At 45.8% G+C, this 19224-nt stretch overlaps 1 protein-coding gene across 1 annotated transcript in view; it reads right to left on the bottom strand.

The window, feature by feature from the left end:
- Positions 1 to 19224, bottom strand: part of LOC137536886 (zinc finger protein 208-like) — a 72675-nt gene that overhangs the window by 13295 nt on the left and 40156 nt on the right. Inside the window, exons 9-11 of the mRNA XM_068259068.1 lie at positions 14976 to 15090; positions 2364 to 2461; positions 1317 to 2043 (exon numbers count right to left, since the gene is read on the bottom strand). Coding sequence (XP_068115169.1) covers positions 1317 to 2043; positions 2364 to 2461; positions 14976 to 15090 — 940 coding nt within the window. The remainder of the gene's footprint in view (positions 1 to 1316; positions 2044 to 2363; positions 2462 to 14975; positions 15091 to 19224) is intronic.

The raw sequence follows: 19224 nt of genomic DNA, 5'->3' as shown, positions 1-19224 counted from the left end.
TAAGACTTCCGAAGCCTCCTTCGGCTGCAGAGAGCAGTATTGTCCAATGGGTCGAATACTGCTACCGGGGAATCCAGCCCTGGAATGGGGACGCAGAGCCTTCCCTCTCCATAGGAAAGTATCTGGTTGATTTTTTTTTTTATTTTATTATTTCAACCTCTTGTTGCTTGCGCTAATAGATTAGCGCAACTTATAATTTTTTTTTACTGCCCATTACGTGCGCTAGTGGTAGCATAGCGTGCATAACTAAGAAACGGTTGTTTCTTACAAAAGCCGCGCAGTAGTGATGTATTGCTACTGCGATACTTCACTAGCGCGGCCGTTACTATGTAAATTAACATAGTTACTATGTTCATTATACTATGTTAATTAACATAGTAGCGGCCGCGCTAGTGAAATACCGCAGGAGAGTTACATCAACACAGCACGGCTTTTGTAAGCAGTGGCTGTTGCTTAGTTACGCATGCTACGCTGCCACTAGGGCTGATTAATTAGCAAAGGAAACAGGAGATTTCTCACGCTATTTAACCTCCCTGGCGGTAAACCCGTGCACAGCACGGGCTATGCCGCGCAGGGGAATTTCTCAGGCCCTGCTGGGCCGATTTTTATAAAAAAAAATTTGCAGCACGCAGCTAGCACTTTGCTAGCTGCGTGTGCACTCTGATCGCCGCCGATTACAAACCGCTCGCTTCGCCGCGACGCCCCCCCCCCCCCCAGACCCCGTGCGCTGCCTGGCCAATCAGTGCCAGGCAGCGCTGAGGGGTAGTGCGGGACTCCCAATGACGTCCATGACGTCGGTGACGTCATGCCGCCCGTCGCCACGGCGGCGTTCCCACCGGGAACGGGAGTTTGCTGCCCCCTGGCGGATTTTTAATAAACCGCCAGGAGGGTTACGTTGATGAATCAACCCCCTTGTGTCCTAAATAATCAATTTACTAACGCACTGCCGCAGTAAACTCCGCTCCCACTTGCAAAACCAAAGTGGCGATTTTTTTGCTCAAAGACTTTTCGAACAGATCTGCAGTTCTGTCATCACCCCTACCTGTGTTGCCACAGCTCGCTTCCACCAATCAGACCACGGCTGACAAATTGGGGTCGGGCTGCGGAAACACAGATACCCACAAAGCTCTGGACCTGTTCAGAAAGGCTTCAGGTTAAAAAGCGCTATGGCGGTTTTGCCGCCGGGGGTGTGTGCTGTTGAAGAATAATGTAGATTGCCGGGTGAGCAGTAATGGGATTATTTTTAATGTTCTGAAAACTGACGGATTTTTTTTAATGTAGTAAATACTGAACTCTTCCAGTAATGGGTACCCTACCTGTTCTGATGTCAGGAGAATAGTTCTCTTCTTTAATAGTCCTCAGCATTTGACCTTGTTTTGAAGATTGCTGAGCACCACTTGTACATCTTTCTTCCTCTTTAATAGTCGTCATCATTTGACCCTCCGCCATCATTTTCTGCTGATCACCCCTCACATACGTCTGTAATTCTTCCTCTTTAATTGTCCTCATCAGGTCACCCTCCTCAGAAGTCTGCAGATCACTCCTGACATACGTCTCTTCTTCCTCTTTAATTGTCCTCATCAGGTCACCCTCCTCAGAAGTCTGCAGATCACTCCTGACATACGTCTCTTCTTCCTCTTTAATTGTCCTCATCAGGTCACCCTCCTCAGAAGTCTGCAGATCACTCCTGACACACGTCTCTTCTTCCTCTTTAATTGTCCTCATAAGATCACCCTCCTCCATAGACTGCTCATCTCTCTTTACATGTGTTTCCTCTTCTTCCTTTTTAATTGTCCTCATTGCGTTCCTTTCCTTCGTCATAGTCTGCTGATCACCCCTCTCATACATCTCTAATTCTTCCTCTATAACTGTACTCATCATTCCACGGTCCTGTGTCAGCTGCTGACCGCCCATCACATATGCCTCTTCTCTCTCTTTCATCTTCCTCATCATTTCCTCATCCTCCATAGACTGCTGATCACCCCGTACACACGTTTCTTCTTCCACTTTAAACTCATCTTTTATATCAACCCGGTCTTCATCCTAAACCATCAACATAAGACAAACAACATATGTAACACATTTATAATAATGTACTGACACTACAGAAATGACTATAGTCTAGGGTTGATCACAGATATGCAAATTGTTCCGAGTTAATGCAAATTTATGAAAATGTATGCAGTTTGGAAATGGATCAGTCAATTTAAACCCAGGTTTAAATTGATTAGTCCTTTTTTTTAAGGTGCATATATTTGCATAAATATTTGCATCATTTCAGAACAATTTGCATCTCATTGATCATCCCTACTATAGTCTAATAAAGCATAAAGTCAGGTAGGTAGATCATCAGCTCCACCTACCTGATCATGATGTGGGATGGTGTGATCTTCCTGTGGACAATCCTGGAAATAAAGAGGACCTGTACATCTCTCTGGTGGGTTTCTGTTACTGGATCCATCTGTGGAAAACACACACACTTAGGACCCCTTCACACTAGAAGCACTTTTCTCAGCGCTTTGTGATTGATTACTGTTATTTCACGATCGCGTACACGGAAATCGCAGCAATTTTTACACGAGGTTTACTGCGATTTTAGTGAATGGGAGTGATTTAAAAAAACGCTAGTCAATCACAAAGCGCTCGGAAAAGCGCTTCTAGTGTGAATGGGCCCTTACTGAGTTCATTGTTTCTATGTGTTTATCAGATGATGGGGGATCTAGGTGGACCCTCTATACTGCTCTCTATTGGAAGAAATGAAAGTCTCCTCTTATTATTATTTAGTATTTATACAGTATAACGCTGACATCATCCGCAGCGCTGTACAGAGTATAATGTCTTATCACTCAAAGGAGTTGTCAGCCATAAAATGCTTCCCCCTGATATACTTACCCGAGGCTTCCTCCAGCCCCTTGCAGCCGGCATGTCCCATGCAGCATCTCCGCTCACAGCCGCAGACCCGGGTCTCCGTCTCTGCAGCATCCGACCTCCTCTAGTGTGTCAGCGGTGTACTGCGCAGGCATAGTAGTTCTGCGCCTTTGTAGTGCACTGTGAACAACGCGGGCTTGATTGACAGCAGCGCTCTCGCAGGTGCAGTAAGGGTGACCTGGAGGTCGGCCTCTGCACCGACGGGGACCTCGGGTCGGCGGCTGCAGGTGGAGATGCGGGGACATGTCTGCTGCAAGGGGCTGGAGGAAGCCCTGGGTAAGTATATCAGGGAGAAAGCATTTTATGGCTGACAACTACTTTAACTGTCCCTCAGAGGAGCTCACAATATAATCTCTACCACAGTCATAAATCTATGTACGTATCATAGTGTATGTACTGTAGTCTAGGACCAATTTAGGGGAAAGTCAATTAACTTTTCTGTATGTTTTTAGGTTGTGGGAGGAAACAGGAGTGCCAGAGGAAACCAATGCAGATACGGGGAGAACATACAAGAGTGCTAACCACTACACCACCATGCTGCTCTTACCCGGTGACGTGAGGAGCGGCTGATTCTCCATCATGATATCCTTGAAGAGGTCCTAGTGTCCTTCTAGACACTGACACTCCTGCATGGAGAAACAGACAATGATATGCTGATAAATATCTTCATAACTTTTTTTCTAGATCAATTTCAACAACTTTTTTCTGCTCTGTTTCCGAGTTCCCCTTTATGGTGTCAGAGTATTCTTGTAGACACATTCTGGTGACCACAACGCTCTTATAGAAAGTAATATATAATAGCAAATATATCGGCGCAAAGGAACAATGGAACCGCTGCTGAGAAGAACAATGTCCAAAAGTTCAGAAGTCAGGCATACATCAAGGGTCAGCGCAGGTTTAGAAAGTCATTGTATGTAGGGAATGATAAATTCTTCACCACAATATATCAAATGCTCAGAGGTAGGTATCTGCCAAACATCAAAACAAGAAAAGGCTTACCAGCTCCCAACAACCCACATTATAAGGTTGTAAAATGGCTCAGGTCACAGATAACGTCCAGGGAATATCAGACGGCGTGAAGATCCAGTGGACATCCGTATAGAGGTAAAGTTTCAGGAATTTATATCCCCTGATGACGCAAGACTGCGAAACCGGTCGGGTAGGTAACAGGCGGCACCATTGTCTATTGATCTACGATTGACCATTACATGCGCGCTAATCTTTCGGGGTTCCCAGTTTATGGGCCCCGTATGTGAGTTATTGGTTTTATATCTACTACCTTTTAAAGAAATTTTATCTAAATAAACAGGTTACGCTTAGATATTGCCATTTTTTTTTCCTATATAAATTCCTGAAACTTTACCTCTATACGGATGTCCACTGGATCTTCACGACGTCTGATGTTACCTGGACGTTATCTGTGACCTGAGCCATTTTACAACCTTATAATGTGGGTTGTTGGGAGCTGGTAAGCCTTTTCTTGTTGTGATGTTTGGCGGATACCTACCTCTGAGCTTTTGATATATTGTGGTGAAGAATTTATCATTCCCTACATACAATGACTTTCTAAACCTGCACTGACCCTTGATGTATGCTGTTATAGAAAGGCTCTATATACAATATATACATAGTGAGGGGAGAGATTTCTTATTAGCCATAACAATGGGTTTTGCTTCCTTTCCTGCCTTCTGCAGCAGTTGCCTTGGCAACCTTCCGTCAGTTTCTGGAAGGACCAACGACCAGCCCACATAATGCGATGACCAGTGATGTAGCCAATCACATGATGCTTCTTATGTCTGGGTTCTGTGCATCATGTCATATGTAGAGTAATCACTGGCACAGGATTCCCTGCTTGTGTCAGAACAGTGGAAGAGGCTGGAGAGGCTGTATGCACATGGCGACAATGGACTGACCAGCGTACTCTGTTGTGAATTACTCTGACGGGATGCTGAGGTTTGACTTGTAGTCGCATTGCTGATCCACCCGTCATATTTATTCACATCTTTGTATATAAACGTCTTTGGTGTGTCTTCTTGTTCTTGGTATGGGATCTCTGGTCCCTATTGCTTCAGGTGTCACAGCTGCAATTCACATATGCTGGCATGAGTGTGGCTGCTCTGTACACTCAGCTTAAGAATTTTCATTGGTATTTATGATATTTATTTAGTTTTTTGTTATAGACTGGGCTATGATAAAGAGATGTGTACTAGTTCTGGGGAGGAGGGGCTTGTGATGCAGCACCAAGCACATCAGTAAATATGCACAAAACTGCATATCTATTATTTTGAATTCTTAGTAATTGTGCCCCTTTGCTTCAACATGGCTGCCTGCAAGGAAGCTTGACTGTGCTCACTTGGCTGTATCTGCCAGTTACATTTGGTCAGTCAGTTGTAGTATCTTACTATGTCACACAGGTGCTATAGGTGCTGAATAACCCTCCATTTACACCCACCCAGGGACATACACCATCCTCACTCTCATTTCACCCAGAGACTCACACCACCCCCACTGTCCACCCACCTAAAGACTTATCCCCCCATCCACCTACCCAGAGACTCTCACCACCCCCACTGTCCACCCACCCAGAAACTTACACCACCCCCACTGTCCACTCACCTAAAGACTTATCCCCCATCCACCCACCCAGAGACTCTCATCACCCCCACTGTCTACCCACCCAGAGACTCACACCACCCCCACTGTCCACCCAGCCAAACACTCACATCAACCCCACTGTCCACCCACCCAGACACTCACACCACCCCCATTATTCATCCACCCAGGGACTCACACCACCCCCACTGTCCACCCACCCAGAGACTTACACCACCCCCACTGTCCACCCACCTAGAGCCTCACACCACCCCCACTGTCCACCCACCCAGAGCCTCACACCACCCCCACTGTCCACCCACCCAGAGACTTACACCACCCCCACTGTCCACCCATCCAGAGACTTACACCACCCCCACTGTCCACCCATCCAGAGACTTAAACCACCCCCACTGTCCACCCACCCAGAGACTTACACCACCCCCACTGTCCACCCACCCAGAGACTTACACCACCCCCACTGAGCCTCACACCACCTCCACTGTCCACCCACCCAGAGACTTACACCACCCCCACTGTCCACCCACCCAGAGACTTACACCACCCCACTGTCAACCCACCCAAAGACTTACATTACCCCTACCATCCACCCATCAACAGACTCACACCACCCCACTGTCCACCCACCCAGAGACTTACACTTTTGTAGTTAGGTGCAATAACGATCAGTCCACTAGAGCACAAGCAGACACTATAAACACAATTTGTAGAAAGACATCACACAGCGCAACTCTCGGGTCTTTTTGTGGGCCGCAAGCACAGCAACAGACTGAATCTACCGTTATACTCCTGACTGTGGAAGCTGCCGGCCGGTGCTCCGCAGCAGTCGAGTAGGTCTGATTGTTGGAGCACGGCGAATTGTACTGAAAGACACACTAATTGTGTGGAGCCGTGAGTACCAGGAGATACACTCCTATCGAATGCCGCTATTGTGCTGCTCTATATAAACTGTGCAAAATATGAAACCGATTTAGGATTGCGAAATACAAGTGGACTCCGATGTCTTATGCTATCTACACATGTATATTGGTGTTTGTATACATTTTATCTTGATTTAGAAGCCATAAGGAGGCTCTATCTACAGGAACATTGCAGGAGCGATCCCTGTGATCTGTCCAATTATCTGCGCCAGATCTCGCAGTGTGTATGGCGGTGTGGATGAGGTGTGAGATTGCTCGCAGGATATTTTGCTAAGACAGCTAAGGGTGTGTTTTCTAATGTTTGCTAGAGACATCTTTGACCATGTTTTACTGTGAATTTTATTCATTTAATTGATTTTATTCTAATAAAGTGAATAATTTCTCTTTGCATAGTGCGCAGGAGTCCATGTATTTATAACAATTTGTAGAAAGGACCAGCAAAAACAATCCTGTAAAAAACAACTTGTGTTTAACCTAGGCTTCAATTATAGAATGCAGTGACGATACAAGGAGCAATTCAGCATAAACATGGATCCTCCATTCAGAGGTATATGGTTTCTTCCATCAAGCCGGTGTAATTAAAGATTTTGCAACCCATAATATTTTGCAACTTGCCATAGAGGACAGTTTATAGCTGCGTAGGCGTGGCTTCTCTCTGTTGACACGCTCTTAATTTTTTGCAACCACGGATCCGATTGAGCTAGAAGGGGGATTGTTTCCTCCAGGGGGGAGTTTGTTCCCTCCGGGAGGAGGGGGGGGGGGTGTTGGGTTATTAGTTGAGCAACAGGGGGGATTGTTCCCTCTGGGAGTTTATTAGTTGAGCAAGAAGGGTGGAATGTTCCCTCCAGGGGGGTTATTAGTTGAGCAAGAGGGGCAATTGATCCCTCCAGGGGGGTTATTAGTTGAGCAAGAGGGGGAATTGATCCCTCCAGGGGGGTTATTAGTTGAGCAAGAGGGGGAATTGATCCCTCCAGGGGGGTTATTAGTTGAGCAAGAAGGGTGGAATGTTCCCTCCAGGGGGGTTATTAGTTGAGCAAGAGGGGGAATTGATCCCTCCAGGGGGGTTATTAGTTGAGCAAGAGGGGGGATTTTTCCCACCTGGGGGGTTATTACCTGAGGAAGAGAGGAAGAGGGGGGATTCTTCCCTACAGGGGGGGTTATTAGTTGAGCAAGAGGGGGGAATTGTTCCCTCTGGGGGTTAATTAGTTGAGCAAGAGGGGAGATTCTACCCTCCAGGAGGGGTTATTAGTTGAGCAAGAGGGGGGATTGTTATCTCATTCTCTCAGGGGGGGGGGTTATTAGTTGAGCAAGAGGGGGGGGGGGGGATTGTTCCATCCAGGGTGGTTATTAGTTGAGCAAGAAGGGGAGGGTTCTGTGTGAGTATAGGGCTTGGTTGGGTTGCATTTTCTGATACAGGTTGAAGTCAATGGTTAGGTTGCACTTCCTGATAGCTATACCTATAAATAAGTGCAACCGGTTGCAAAATCTGATCAAGTTGCAAAAAATTTCACTACACCGGCACCCATGTATAAACAAGATATGGAGTAAAAAAATAGAGAAGCCCCAAACGTAAAAACCTCACAGTCCAATATCCATCATCTCAAATATGTATCTATTTAAAGGATACCCGAACTGACATGTGACATGATAAGGTAAACATGTGTATGTACAGTGCCCAGCACACAAATAACTATGCTGTGTTCCTTTTTTTCTTTCTCTGCCTGAAAGAGTTAAATATCAGGTATGTAAGTGGCTGACTCAGTCCTGACAGGAAGTGACTACAGTGTGACCCTCGCTGATAAGAAATTACAATTATAAAACACTTTCCTAGCAGAAAATGGCTTCTGAGAGCAAGAAAGAGATAAAAAGGGAAAATTTCTTATCAGTGAGGGTCACACTGTAGTCACTTCCTGTCTGAGTCAGGACTGAGTCAGCCACTTACATAACTGATATTTAACTCTTTCAGGCAGAGAAAGAAAAAAAGGAACACAGCATAGTTATTTGTGTGCTAGGCACTGTACATACACATGTCTATCTCATCATGTCACATTTCAGTTCTGGTATCCTTTAAAAAAATGATGGGAATACAGTTTAGAGTAGATTAAAACCACATTTTTCAATAGAAAAATACATATATTTACATAGATCTGTAGATCAGTCCTGAAAGAGGGACACATGAAGAAGAAAAAGGGACAGAGGGACTTGGTTCCCACAGAGGGACTGTCCCTCCGAAAAAAAGGACAGCTGAGAGCTATGTATTTATTACTCCAACCTATCTAACCTATCGGCTGCTGTAAATTAACTATACTACACAATAACTAAAGCTCCTTTTTTTCTACAGTGTCTGTGTACAAATCTGCTATTTCTGGCCGCTGCCCTTTTGTGCTCAACAACAGCACTAACAGGTTAGTATATATAAATATTACCGTCTCTCCTGCCAGTTTCAGGAATTGGACTATCGTCTCCCCTCTACTTCCTTCCACTTCACTTTTACTTCCTGCCCGTTGGTTCCTCTAATTCCTGTGTGTGGCAGCGGCACCTTGTGGGAAGAAGGAGAACTGCAACCAACATTGCACAGACTTGTACTAGTTACTGTTTAGTGACAATCCCATACTAGTAATTTCATTTTTAATGTGGATTTTTTTTCCCTGTGTTTTTATTTCATCTGGAACAACATTGTTTAAAATTTGATAATTGCTCTGGGTAAGTATGTTAACCACTTGAGGACCCACCCTTTACCCCCCCCCCTTAACGACCAGCACTGTTGTTGCTGATCTGTGCTGGGTGGGCTCTCCAGCCCCCAGCACAGATCAGCGTGCAGGCAGAGCGACCAGATCGCCCCCCTTTTTTCCCCACTAGGGGGATGATGTGCTGGGGGGGTCTGATCGCTCCTGCCTGCGGGTGTTGCGGGGGGGGGGCACCTCAAAGCCCCCCTCCGCGGCGAAATCCTCCCCCTCCCTCTCCTACCTGGCCCCCCCTGGAGATCCGGGCTGCACAGGACGCTATCCGTCCTGTGCAGCCAGTGACGGGACGTCCCCTGTCACATGGCGGCGATCCCCGGCCGCTGATTGGCCGGGGATCGCCGATCTGCCTTACGGCGCTGCTGCCGTACAAATGTAAACAAAGCGGATTATTTCCGCTTGTGTTTACATTTAGCCTGCGAGCCGCCATCGGCGGCCCGCAGGCTATTCACGGAGCCCCCCGCCGTGAATTGACAGGAAGCAGCCGCTCGCACGAGCGGCTGCTTCCTGATTAATCAGCCTGCAGCTGGCAACGCAATACTGCGTCGCTGGTCCTGCAGCTGCCACTTTGCCGACGCGCGGTATGAGTGCGCGGTCGGCAAGTGGTTAAGATTCAATTACAAAACAGAGTATTCAATTACAAGTGGTTTCCTACTTACAGATTATGTTCCAGGAGTTCAGTCCTATCGTGAAATGTGGAGAAATTATTTACTTTCGGAGGACTCTGGATTTGGACATATAGCATAAATAGTGTTTTTTAAACTGAAAAAAATGACACTTTGCTGCATAGTACATTGTACTACATTCTGAGTTCTGTATACACATTGTATATATTTTATAAAAACAGACAGCGTGGGGTCCCCCCTCCCATGCCTCTTTCACTTCTTGTCACCCATGCAGACTGGGATCGCCAGAATGCGGAGCCCTGACCGGGTAGGACTCCGCACCCTGAGCTATATCAGCCCGCATGGGCCATGGTATGGGGGCTCTGGAGGAGAGCCCTCTCACCCAAAGCCCCTGTCCAATCTATGGACAAGGGGCTCGTCCCCACCTCCAGAGCCCAGGAGGAGGTGGGGGCCGCCAATGCCCTGGGGAGGGGTTAATTGTGGCATCCAGGGTTCCCCTTTAACAAGCAGACCCTCGTACGCCCATCCCCTCCCCAGGTGAAAAGGGTATAGTGGGGATACCGACGTATCCCTTATCCATTTCCACAAAGAGTTAAAAAAAGAAAGAAAAACACAACAACGAGAAAATTCCTCCCAACCGCCTAACACAGGATGGCAGCGGGAGAGTGACTCAGCGATGCCATGTGGCGTCATCTCATGAGCTGCAAGATTTTACGGGAGTTTGCGCTCGCCGAACCTGCATACAGCTACAGATTAATGAAGTGTTCTCAGTGCATTATTATAGTTACTGTTGTGCTCCGTGATTAGCACGTGGTGGCAAGCAGTGGTGCTCGGATACAATCCGTGATCATGGAATATCCGTTATTCACAAGTGTTTTTTTCACTATTTGACTTCCGAATCTGTGATCAATTCTGGATCACGGAATTCAATCACGGATTTTCCGTGGTTACTAATATTCGGACCGCGATCACGGTCATGATCGCGATGCAGAAACCCATGATTAGGTCGTGATTGTGGAAATGGGCGAAAATGACATTCCTGGGCCAATCAGAGGCCCCCAGCCAGGCCCTAGCAACCAATCATAGGAGGGGAGGCTCTGCCCTCCCCTCCTGTGTATAAAGCGGGGGGCCATTTCCAGAGCTCCATCCTTGCTAGACTCTGTGGCACTGAGAGAGCATCTCCAGGCATAAGCAAGAGCGTTTTTGTCCAAAAACCCCAGCATTTTTCACTCCTTACATTGCTCTTATACTGTATTTGATACATGTATTCAGCTAGCTAGCCAGTGAGTGATTACTTAAGTTCGTTGTAGTAATTTAGAGAGTGTACTGATTGCTGTGCTTAGTGCAGGCAGGTTCACTGATTCTACTGCTCTATTACTGACTGTATACGTGTATTTAACTAGCCAGTGAGTGATTAACTTAAGTTAGCTGTAGCCAGTGTAGTAGTCATCAGTGACAGTATACTGATTTGCTTAGTGCAGACAGGTACTAGCTATTTATTATGCTCAAAAATAGCTGCATTTCTTTAAAAAAAAAAAATTATAAAAGAGAAATAAGTGAAGAAGAAGAAGACGATATAGAAGAAGAAGAAGATATAGAAAAAGAAGAAGAAGAAGAAGAAGATATAGAAAAAGAAGAAGAAGAAGAAGAAGAAGATATAGAAAAAGAAGATGAAGATGAAGAAGAAGAAGAAGAAGAAGAAGAAGATGAAGATGAAGAAGAAGAAGAAGAAGAAGAAGAAGAAGAAGAAGAAGAAGAAGAAGAAGAAGAAGAAGAAGAAGAAAAAGAAGATGAAGATGAAGAAGAAGAAGATGAAGAAGAAGATGAAGATGAAGAAGAAGATGAAGAAGAAGATGAAGATGAAGATGAAGATGAAGAAGATGAAGAAGAAGAAGATGAAGAAGAAGAAGAAGAAGAAGATGAAGAAGAAGAAGATGAAGAAGAAGATGAAGAAGAAGATGAAGAAGAAGATGAAGAAGAAGATGAAGAAGAAGATGAAGATGAAGAAGAAGATGAAGAAGATGAAGAAGAAGAAGATGAAGATGAAGAAGATGAAGAAGATGAAGAAGAAGATGAAGATGAAGAAGATGAAGATGAAGAAGAAGAAGAAGAAGATGAAGATGAAGAAGAAGAAGAAGAAGATGAAGAAGAAGAAGAAGAAGATGAAGAAGAAGAAGAAGAAGAAGAAGAAGAAGAAGAAGAAGAAGAAGAAGAAGAAGAAGATGAAGAAGAAGAAGAAGAAGAAGAAGAAGAAGAAGAAGAAGAAGAAGAAGAAGAAGAAGAAGAAGAAGAAGAAGAAGAAGAAGAAGAAGAAGAAGAAGAAGAAGAAGAAGAAGAAGAAGAAGAAGAAGAAGAAGAAGAAGAAGAAGAAGAAGAAGAAGAAGAAGAAGAAGAAGAAGAAGAAGAAGAAGAAGATGAAGATGAAGAAGAAGAAGAAGAAGAAGAAGAAGAAGAAGAAGAAGAAGATGAAGAAGAAGGAGAATATACAGTACTGAACAAAATTTTGGACACAACTTCTCTTTCCACCTTTTTTTTTTTAAAGGAACATCCCCACATAATCACTTGCTGTTGTTACTTGGAAAAAAAGATGTTTCTTGCATCATTCACCCTCAACAGACAACTCCAATCTGGAGCACAGATCAATTACTTATTTAGTAAAACCTCACAGCTGTGGGGGAAGGCCGGACCAAACTCTTCCGAACATCATATGCACTAATGGACCGCCACTCACTTACTATATAAATCTTAATTATATCAAAGGTGATTATACACAACAATACTTTCCCTCAGACCCCCACCCCTTAAAACTCCCATCCCAACGCTGGACTAACAGGAGCGCTCCTGGTCACACCATACACATCCAACCTTCATTCATCAACCATAGAATTTTCCAATCCCTACTGGCTAAACAAATGGAGGTAATTGCATGACAACAGTTCCGCCAAGGCACGTCCGCCTATCTGTATTCACTCCGGAATATACAATGTAATGATTCCTCATGCAGCACTTTGTCACAGTTCAGAGTATGTCTTCAGCAACTGCGCCCAACCTCTGCAAATCACATATCTTTCAACGCTTCCTTATGGAGTTAATCATAGGCTTCCCTCGACACACCATACCATCATAAGCCCTCTGGCTCTCCACACGGCTGTATGGCCTCTAGTGTTTCCCTCAGCATAAAGGTATTACCTTCTCGCTGCCTCAGTTGATGGTCGTCAAGGCTTCTGACTGCGGCGTCCCGCAGTATACAGGTACCTGTGTGTGTATGATGTTTAGCCGGCTTGTACCCTGTCATGCATCCCCTTCGTGCAGACGCCTGGAGCAGCCCTCCATCACCAGCGTATTGGCCACGCCCACATTGTGGGACGCCGCAGTCAGAAGCCTTGACGACCATCAACTGAGGCAGCGAGAAGGTAATACCTTTATGCTGAGGGAAACACTAGAGGCCATACAGCCGTGTGGAGAGCCAGAGGGCTTATGATGGTATGGTGTGTCGAGGGAAGCCTATGATTAACTCCATAAGGAAGCGTTGAAAGATATGTGATTTGCAGAGGTTGGGCGCAGTTGCTGAAGACATACTCTGAACTGTGACAAAGTGCTGCATGAGGAATCATTACATTGTATATTCCGGAGTGAATACAGATAGGCGGACGTGCCTTGGCGGAACTGTTGTCATGCAATTACCTCCATTTGTTTAGCCAGTAGGGATTGGAAAATTCTATGGTTGATGAATGAAGGTTGGATGTGTATGGTGTGACCAGGAGCGCTCCTGTTAGTCCAGCGTTGGGATGGGAGTTTTAAGGGGTGGGGGTCTGAGGGAAAGTATTGTTGTGTATAATCACCTTTGATATAATAAAGATTTATATAGTAAGTGAGTGGCGGTCCATTAGTGCATAAGATCATTCACCCTCAAAACAAGTGTTGGAAGCTAAGGCCAATTCGAATAGTCAGCTCGAATAATGAGCTCGAATACCGACTCGAATAGTGAGCTCGAAGTCCGAGGTCGAATCGAATAGTAAAAATTATTCGAATCGAATATTCGACTGACCTCGAATAATTTACTATTCGAATTCGACCAAACTCGAATTTTAAAAAGGGGTATCCGAGCACCACTGTCCACCATTCCCAAACCACAGGATTCCCAAAATTCAAACCATTCCTCATCATTTTCCTCATTTTCTTCCCCATCATTTGGGAAGATATCCCACCTCAACCTTTTGGGCACAATTTCCTTTTTCTTATACCTCTCCAAGGACGCAATGTCCCACCAAGTTTGTAACTCTTTCCCCATTACATTCTGTAAGCCTTTGAAGTCCTGCTCCAGGCTCACTTGAATCGGAAGTTCATCAATAAATATTGTATCCAAATCAATATCTCTGTGCTTACGGAACTCAAAAACGTCCATATTTGCTGCAACCTTTTTATATGTGCAGTTAAAGAGTACCAAGGGGTCAAGGCTTGCGCTCCACAACACAGCTATTGTTAATATTTAAAGAAACTGATTTCACCAGTCAGATAGGGCAGGGGTCCCCAACCTTTTCCGGCCCGGGGACCACTTTCTGACCAAATTTTTCTCCGGGGACTGGGGGGGAGGAGTTGATAGGGGGGGCGCGGTGTGCGACCTAGTGGACAGTGTCCTGCGCAGGGAGGGGGGGGTTGGGGTGCGGTGGCATAGCTAGCATAGTTGCCCCAGTATGGGGAGTTTAGTTGCCCCAGTATGGCTAGTATAGTTACCCCAGTATAGCTAGTATAGTGCCCCAGTATAGCTAGTATAGTGACCAGTATAGCTAGTATAGTCCCAGTATGGGTAGGTAATGCCCCAGTATAGCTAGTATAGTGCCCAGTATAGCTAGTATAGTGCCCCAGTATGGCTAGTATAGTGCCCAGTATAGCTAGTATAGTGCCCAGTATAGCTAGTATAGTGCCCAGTATAGCGCCCAGTATAGCTAGTATAGTGCCCAGTATAGCGCCCTAGTATAGGTAGGTAGGTAGTGCCCCTCCCCCCGCCGCTCCTGAGCGGTCGGCCGCTTCCTTTCTTATAGTCCCCCAGGCGCCGCTCTCCTCTCATCAGCAACTCCTATTACAGCAGCGCGTCTTGCGGCTTAGAGCTTGAGGGATACTGTACCCGCGTAGTGGGTCACACTCACCGTGTTCCCTCTTGTATCTCAAGCGCATCAGCCCTCCAAACACCTGGGCATCGCACTCCTTAAAACCTGAAACCTCAGAATCCTCAGTGGTGGCAGGAAACTGAAGTTGCTCTTTCTGTAAAGGTTGATAGACACCCCCGGTTTAGCAGAGTTGAGGGTGTTGCACCTACCTGGAGCTGGAGCTTACCAATAAGGGAGTTCTAAGCCAGCAGTAGAAGCCCTGAAAGTAAAAGCCTGCAGTAACTTTCATGCCATCAGAAGGCAACTGTACAACCTAAAACCAATGCTTAGGAGTCTAGGTACAAATATTAGACAGCCTCATCATCCCAATCCTACTCTATGGCAGTGAGGTATGGGGTCTGGTCACCTAACCTGACTAATAAAAATAGGACTCCAGCCCAACAGAAGTCTTCCATTTAGCTTTCTGTAAGTATCTTCTCCAAGTCCATCACAGAATTTAAAACTCGGTTCGATGGCCAGAACTAGGCAGACTCTCACTATGGCTGGTGGCTGGATAGTGTAATGGTTAAAGAACAAGCGACACCCATGCTAACCTAGAAATACAAAACACATATATAAGTAGATAAATACTAGTTCTACTGTACTACTCTACTGTTCTCCCTGTACACCAACAACTGCATCTCATACGCTGACTCTGTGAAAGTCATAAAATTCGCAGACGACACCACTATCATTGGCCTAATTTGAAGCAACGGGGAGTACGAATATCGTAGTGAGGTTGAGAGAATAGACAACTGGTGCAGAGATAACAACCTAGTTCTCCACACAGCAAAGACTGTTGAACTGGTAGTAGATTTCAGGAGGACCCTCCCCTCCCCCCCCCTCCGTCTAGTCATCATTGGAGGAACAGAAGTCTCTACTGTGTCATCGGTCCGGTTCCTCGGCACGACTCTCACTAACAACCTGAAGTGGGGGCACAACTCCACCAAAATTCAGAAGAAATCTCAGCAGAGGTTGTTCTTCCTGCGCCAACTGAAGAGATTCGGCATGCCCAAGGAACTGCTGACCAGCTTCTATACTGCCACTATAGAATCCATCCTCTGCTCCTCAGTCATTGTCTGGTACGCGGGTGCAATGGCCAGCGACAAACAGAAACTGCAGAGAGTCATTACTGATGCAGAGAGAATCATCGGGTCTCCGCTTCCGCCTCTTGATCTCCTCCACTCCGCTAGGTTGAGGAAGAGGGCCTCCATGATCTTCCGTGACCCCTCCCACCCTGGCAGCCACTACTTCAAGCTCCTCCCGCTGGGACGTCGCTACAGGACTATTCCATCCAAAACCACCAGGCGGAAGAATACCTTCTTCCCCCAAGCTGTCCAGTCACTGAACTCCAACATCCCCCTGCCCGGCCTGCAGTTCTAACTGCCGGGTCAGCCGGCCCCGGACACTGTCTGCCTTGGTTCTTATCCGAATATGGACTCTGGGCCCTTAACTAGAGATGGGCCGAACCTCAGATTTTAGGTTCGAGAACCCTGTTCGCGAACTTCCGCGAAAGGTTCGGTTCGCGAAAAAGTTCGCGAACCGCGATAGACTTCAATAGGGAGGCGAACTTTGAAAGTTTAAAAAAATTCTATCAACTGGAAAAATGATAGAAAACATGTTTCAAAAGCTCTAATACCTGGAGCCACACCTAATTGAGTGAAATACACATCACTGCTGGAGGACCCGCCCACCAAGGTCCTTTATACCATTTGCCTACCTACACTAATTAGTTATGGGACAGCTGCTATACACACTCTGCTAGGGAGATTTTAATTTCCCTCCTCCCCTTCAACCTATTCCCTCCTCCCTCCTACCTCCTACCGGAGGAGGCGGGTCTCTTCTGCCAGGGAATTATACTATTTTAAAAACCAGTATACATCATACCATAGCTGGGAATCGAACCCAGATCTCACTGTGTGGTGGGCACATCACCCTAAGTACTGTACCACTACAGAAGTAAGTGAAGCTAGCCTAAAATTTAACATTTATGCTCAATGCAATAGAACCATTAGGTTGCTTAAAGGAGAACTGTAGTGAGAGGTATATGGAGGCTGCCATATTGATTTCCTTTTAAGCTATGCCAGTTGCCTGGCAGCCCTGCTGATCTATTTGGCTGCAGTAGTGTGAATCACACCAGAAACAAGCATGCAGCTAATCTTGTCAGATCTTACAAAAATGTCAAATATGATGTATACTGGTTTTTAAAATAGTATAATTCCCTGGCAGAAGAGACCCTCCTCCCTCTGGTAGGAGGGAGGAGGGAATGAGTAGAAGGGTAGGTGGGAGGAGGCCAATTAAAATCTCCCTAGCAGAGTGTGTAGCAGCTGTCCCATAACTAATTAGTGTAGGCAGACAACTGAGTCAAATGGTATAAAGGACCTAGCTTGAAGGGAGGGTGGGCAGGTTCTCAAGCAGTGTGTTTGACAATAACATGTCTGCTGACAGTGAAATGGAGGGTAAAAATGTTGCTCAATACAGCATTATGGGGCGAATCGAACTTTCGCAAAAGTTCGCCTGATGCAGGCGAACGCGAACCCCCAAAGTTCGCCTGGAACCGTTCGCCGGCGAACCGTTCGGCCCATCTCTACCCTTAACAGCATTTTATTTGTCTACTGCATTTTTTTTTATTTTTTTTTTATTATAATTGTATGTGTTGTATGTCTGCCTACGTCGTCTATGCCATGTGTACCACAAATAATTCCGACTATAGCTCTGCTGTATTTGGCAAAATAAAACTGATTCTGATTCTGACTTGCACAACAGATGTATTGTGCTATCCACGTAATGATTCCTGTGAATTTTATAAACGATAAGCAGAAAATCCAGCTGAATGGCAATGGCTATTAAAGGGCCAGTGCTTCTAAAGTATGTGATAACTCCAAATCATAGCAGCAGAAGAAGTTTTGCAAGTTTTAGCATCTTTATCACTTTATACACTCAGACCAGTTGCTGTTGAAATTTGATTTTTATGGTGACAATACCGCTTCAAGGGCTCTGCCTCTGACACAGGAGACATGGGTTCAAATCTCAGCTTTACCTGTTCAGTAAGCCAGCACCTATTCAGTAGGAGACCTTGGGCAAGTCTCCCTAACACTGCTACTGCCTATAGAGCGCGTCCTAATGGCTGCAGCTCTGGCACTTTTTGTCCGCCAGGAGAAAAGCGCAATATAAATGTTCTGTGTCTTGTCTATTCAGCAGAGGGTGCTCTCATACTGATTGCACATACAGAGCAGCAGCCCCAGCACTTGGCAAGAAAAGAGACTGTGCTGGCAGCATTGAGGAGGGGGCACTAGTGGATGAAGCCTACTTCTTGCTACACTGCAGCAAACATACACTTGTGAGGACCACTTCCAGAAACTCTCTACCCACATCCGATTTTACCTCAACAGATGAGGGGAGAAAGGGGGTCATCCAAAGTCTTGCCCAGGGGCCCAGTGATTTCTAGTTATGTCCCTGGAGGGTCCTAGGGCTGAAGATGAGCTAATTAAGGATTGGAATTGGCATGAGAGATTGTTCTGGAATCCAGTAGAATGTGAGGGCTTCTTCAGCCCCAGATGGGAGGCTGAAGATTGTAAGGTGCAGAGGACAATTGAGGTTGAGGTCTCCTGGAAGTCTCCAGCTCCAGGGCTGATTGGTGCTAGTAGCATTGTTCTGGTAGGACCGTATACGGCACAAATTACTGAGTGTAATTTTATAGATTTAGTGTCAGCCGAGGTGCCCTTTAAAGAAAAACTGACCTGAGAGGAGTATGGAGGTTGCTATATTTATTTCCTTTTAAACAATACCAGTTGCCTGGAATCCACCTGATCTTTCATGCTTCAGCAGAGTCTAAAGCACACACCTGACACAAGCATGTGGAAAATGCAGAGAATCAGTAGGACGGCCAGGCAGGCAGCCACCGTATTCCTCTTAGGTCAGTTGTACTTTAAAGAGTATCTGACAAATTACATGGGGGTTGATTCACAAAATAGCGATAATACTGCCATGCACAGATTGCACATGACGATATTACCCTGACTACCGCGAGCAAGTACCATGAGTTATGCTATTAGCGCAACCCACGGTACTCGAGTAGTGCAACTGTTGCTACGGTAATGCAGGTTAGTAATGAGTGTTACCATTAGTAATGTGCATTACCATAGCAATGGTCCTGCTACTCATGTTCTGCAAGTCACAGTAATAGCATAACTTGCTGGCGGTAGTGAGGGTAATACTGCCGTGTGCAGTCTGTGCACGGCAGTATTGC

Source organism: Hyperolius riggenbachi, chromosome 10 (assembly GCF_040937935.1).
Source record: "Hyperolius riggenbachi isolate aHypRig1 chromosome 10, aHypRig1.pri, whole genome shotgun sequence".
In the NCBI taxonomy this organism is placed as follows: domain Eukaryota; kingdom Metazoa; phylum Chordata; class Amphibia; order Anura; family Hyperoliidae; genus Hyperolius; species Hyperolius riggenbachi.
The sequence above is the reverse complement of the archived record's forward strand: the minus strand, read 5'-3'. Positions and strand labels throughout refer to the sequence as shown.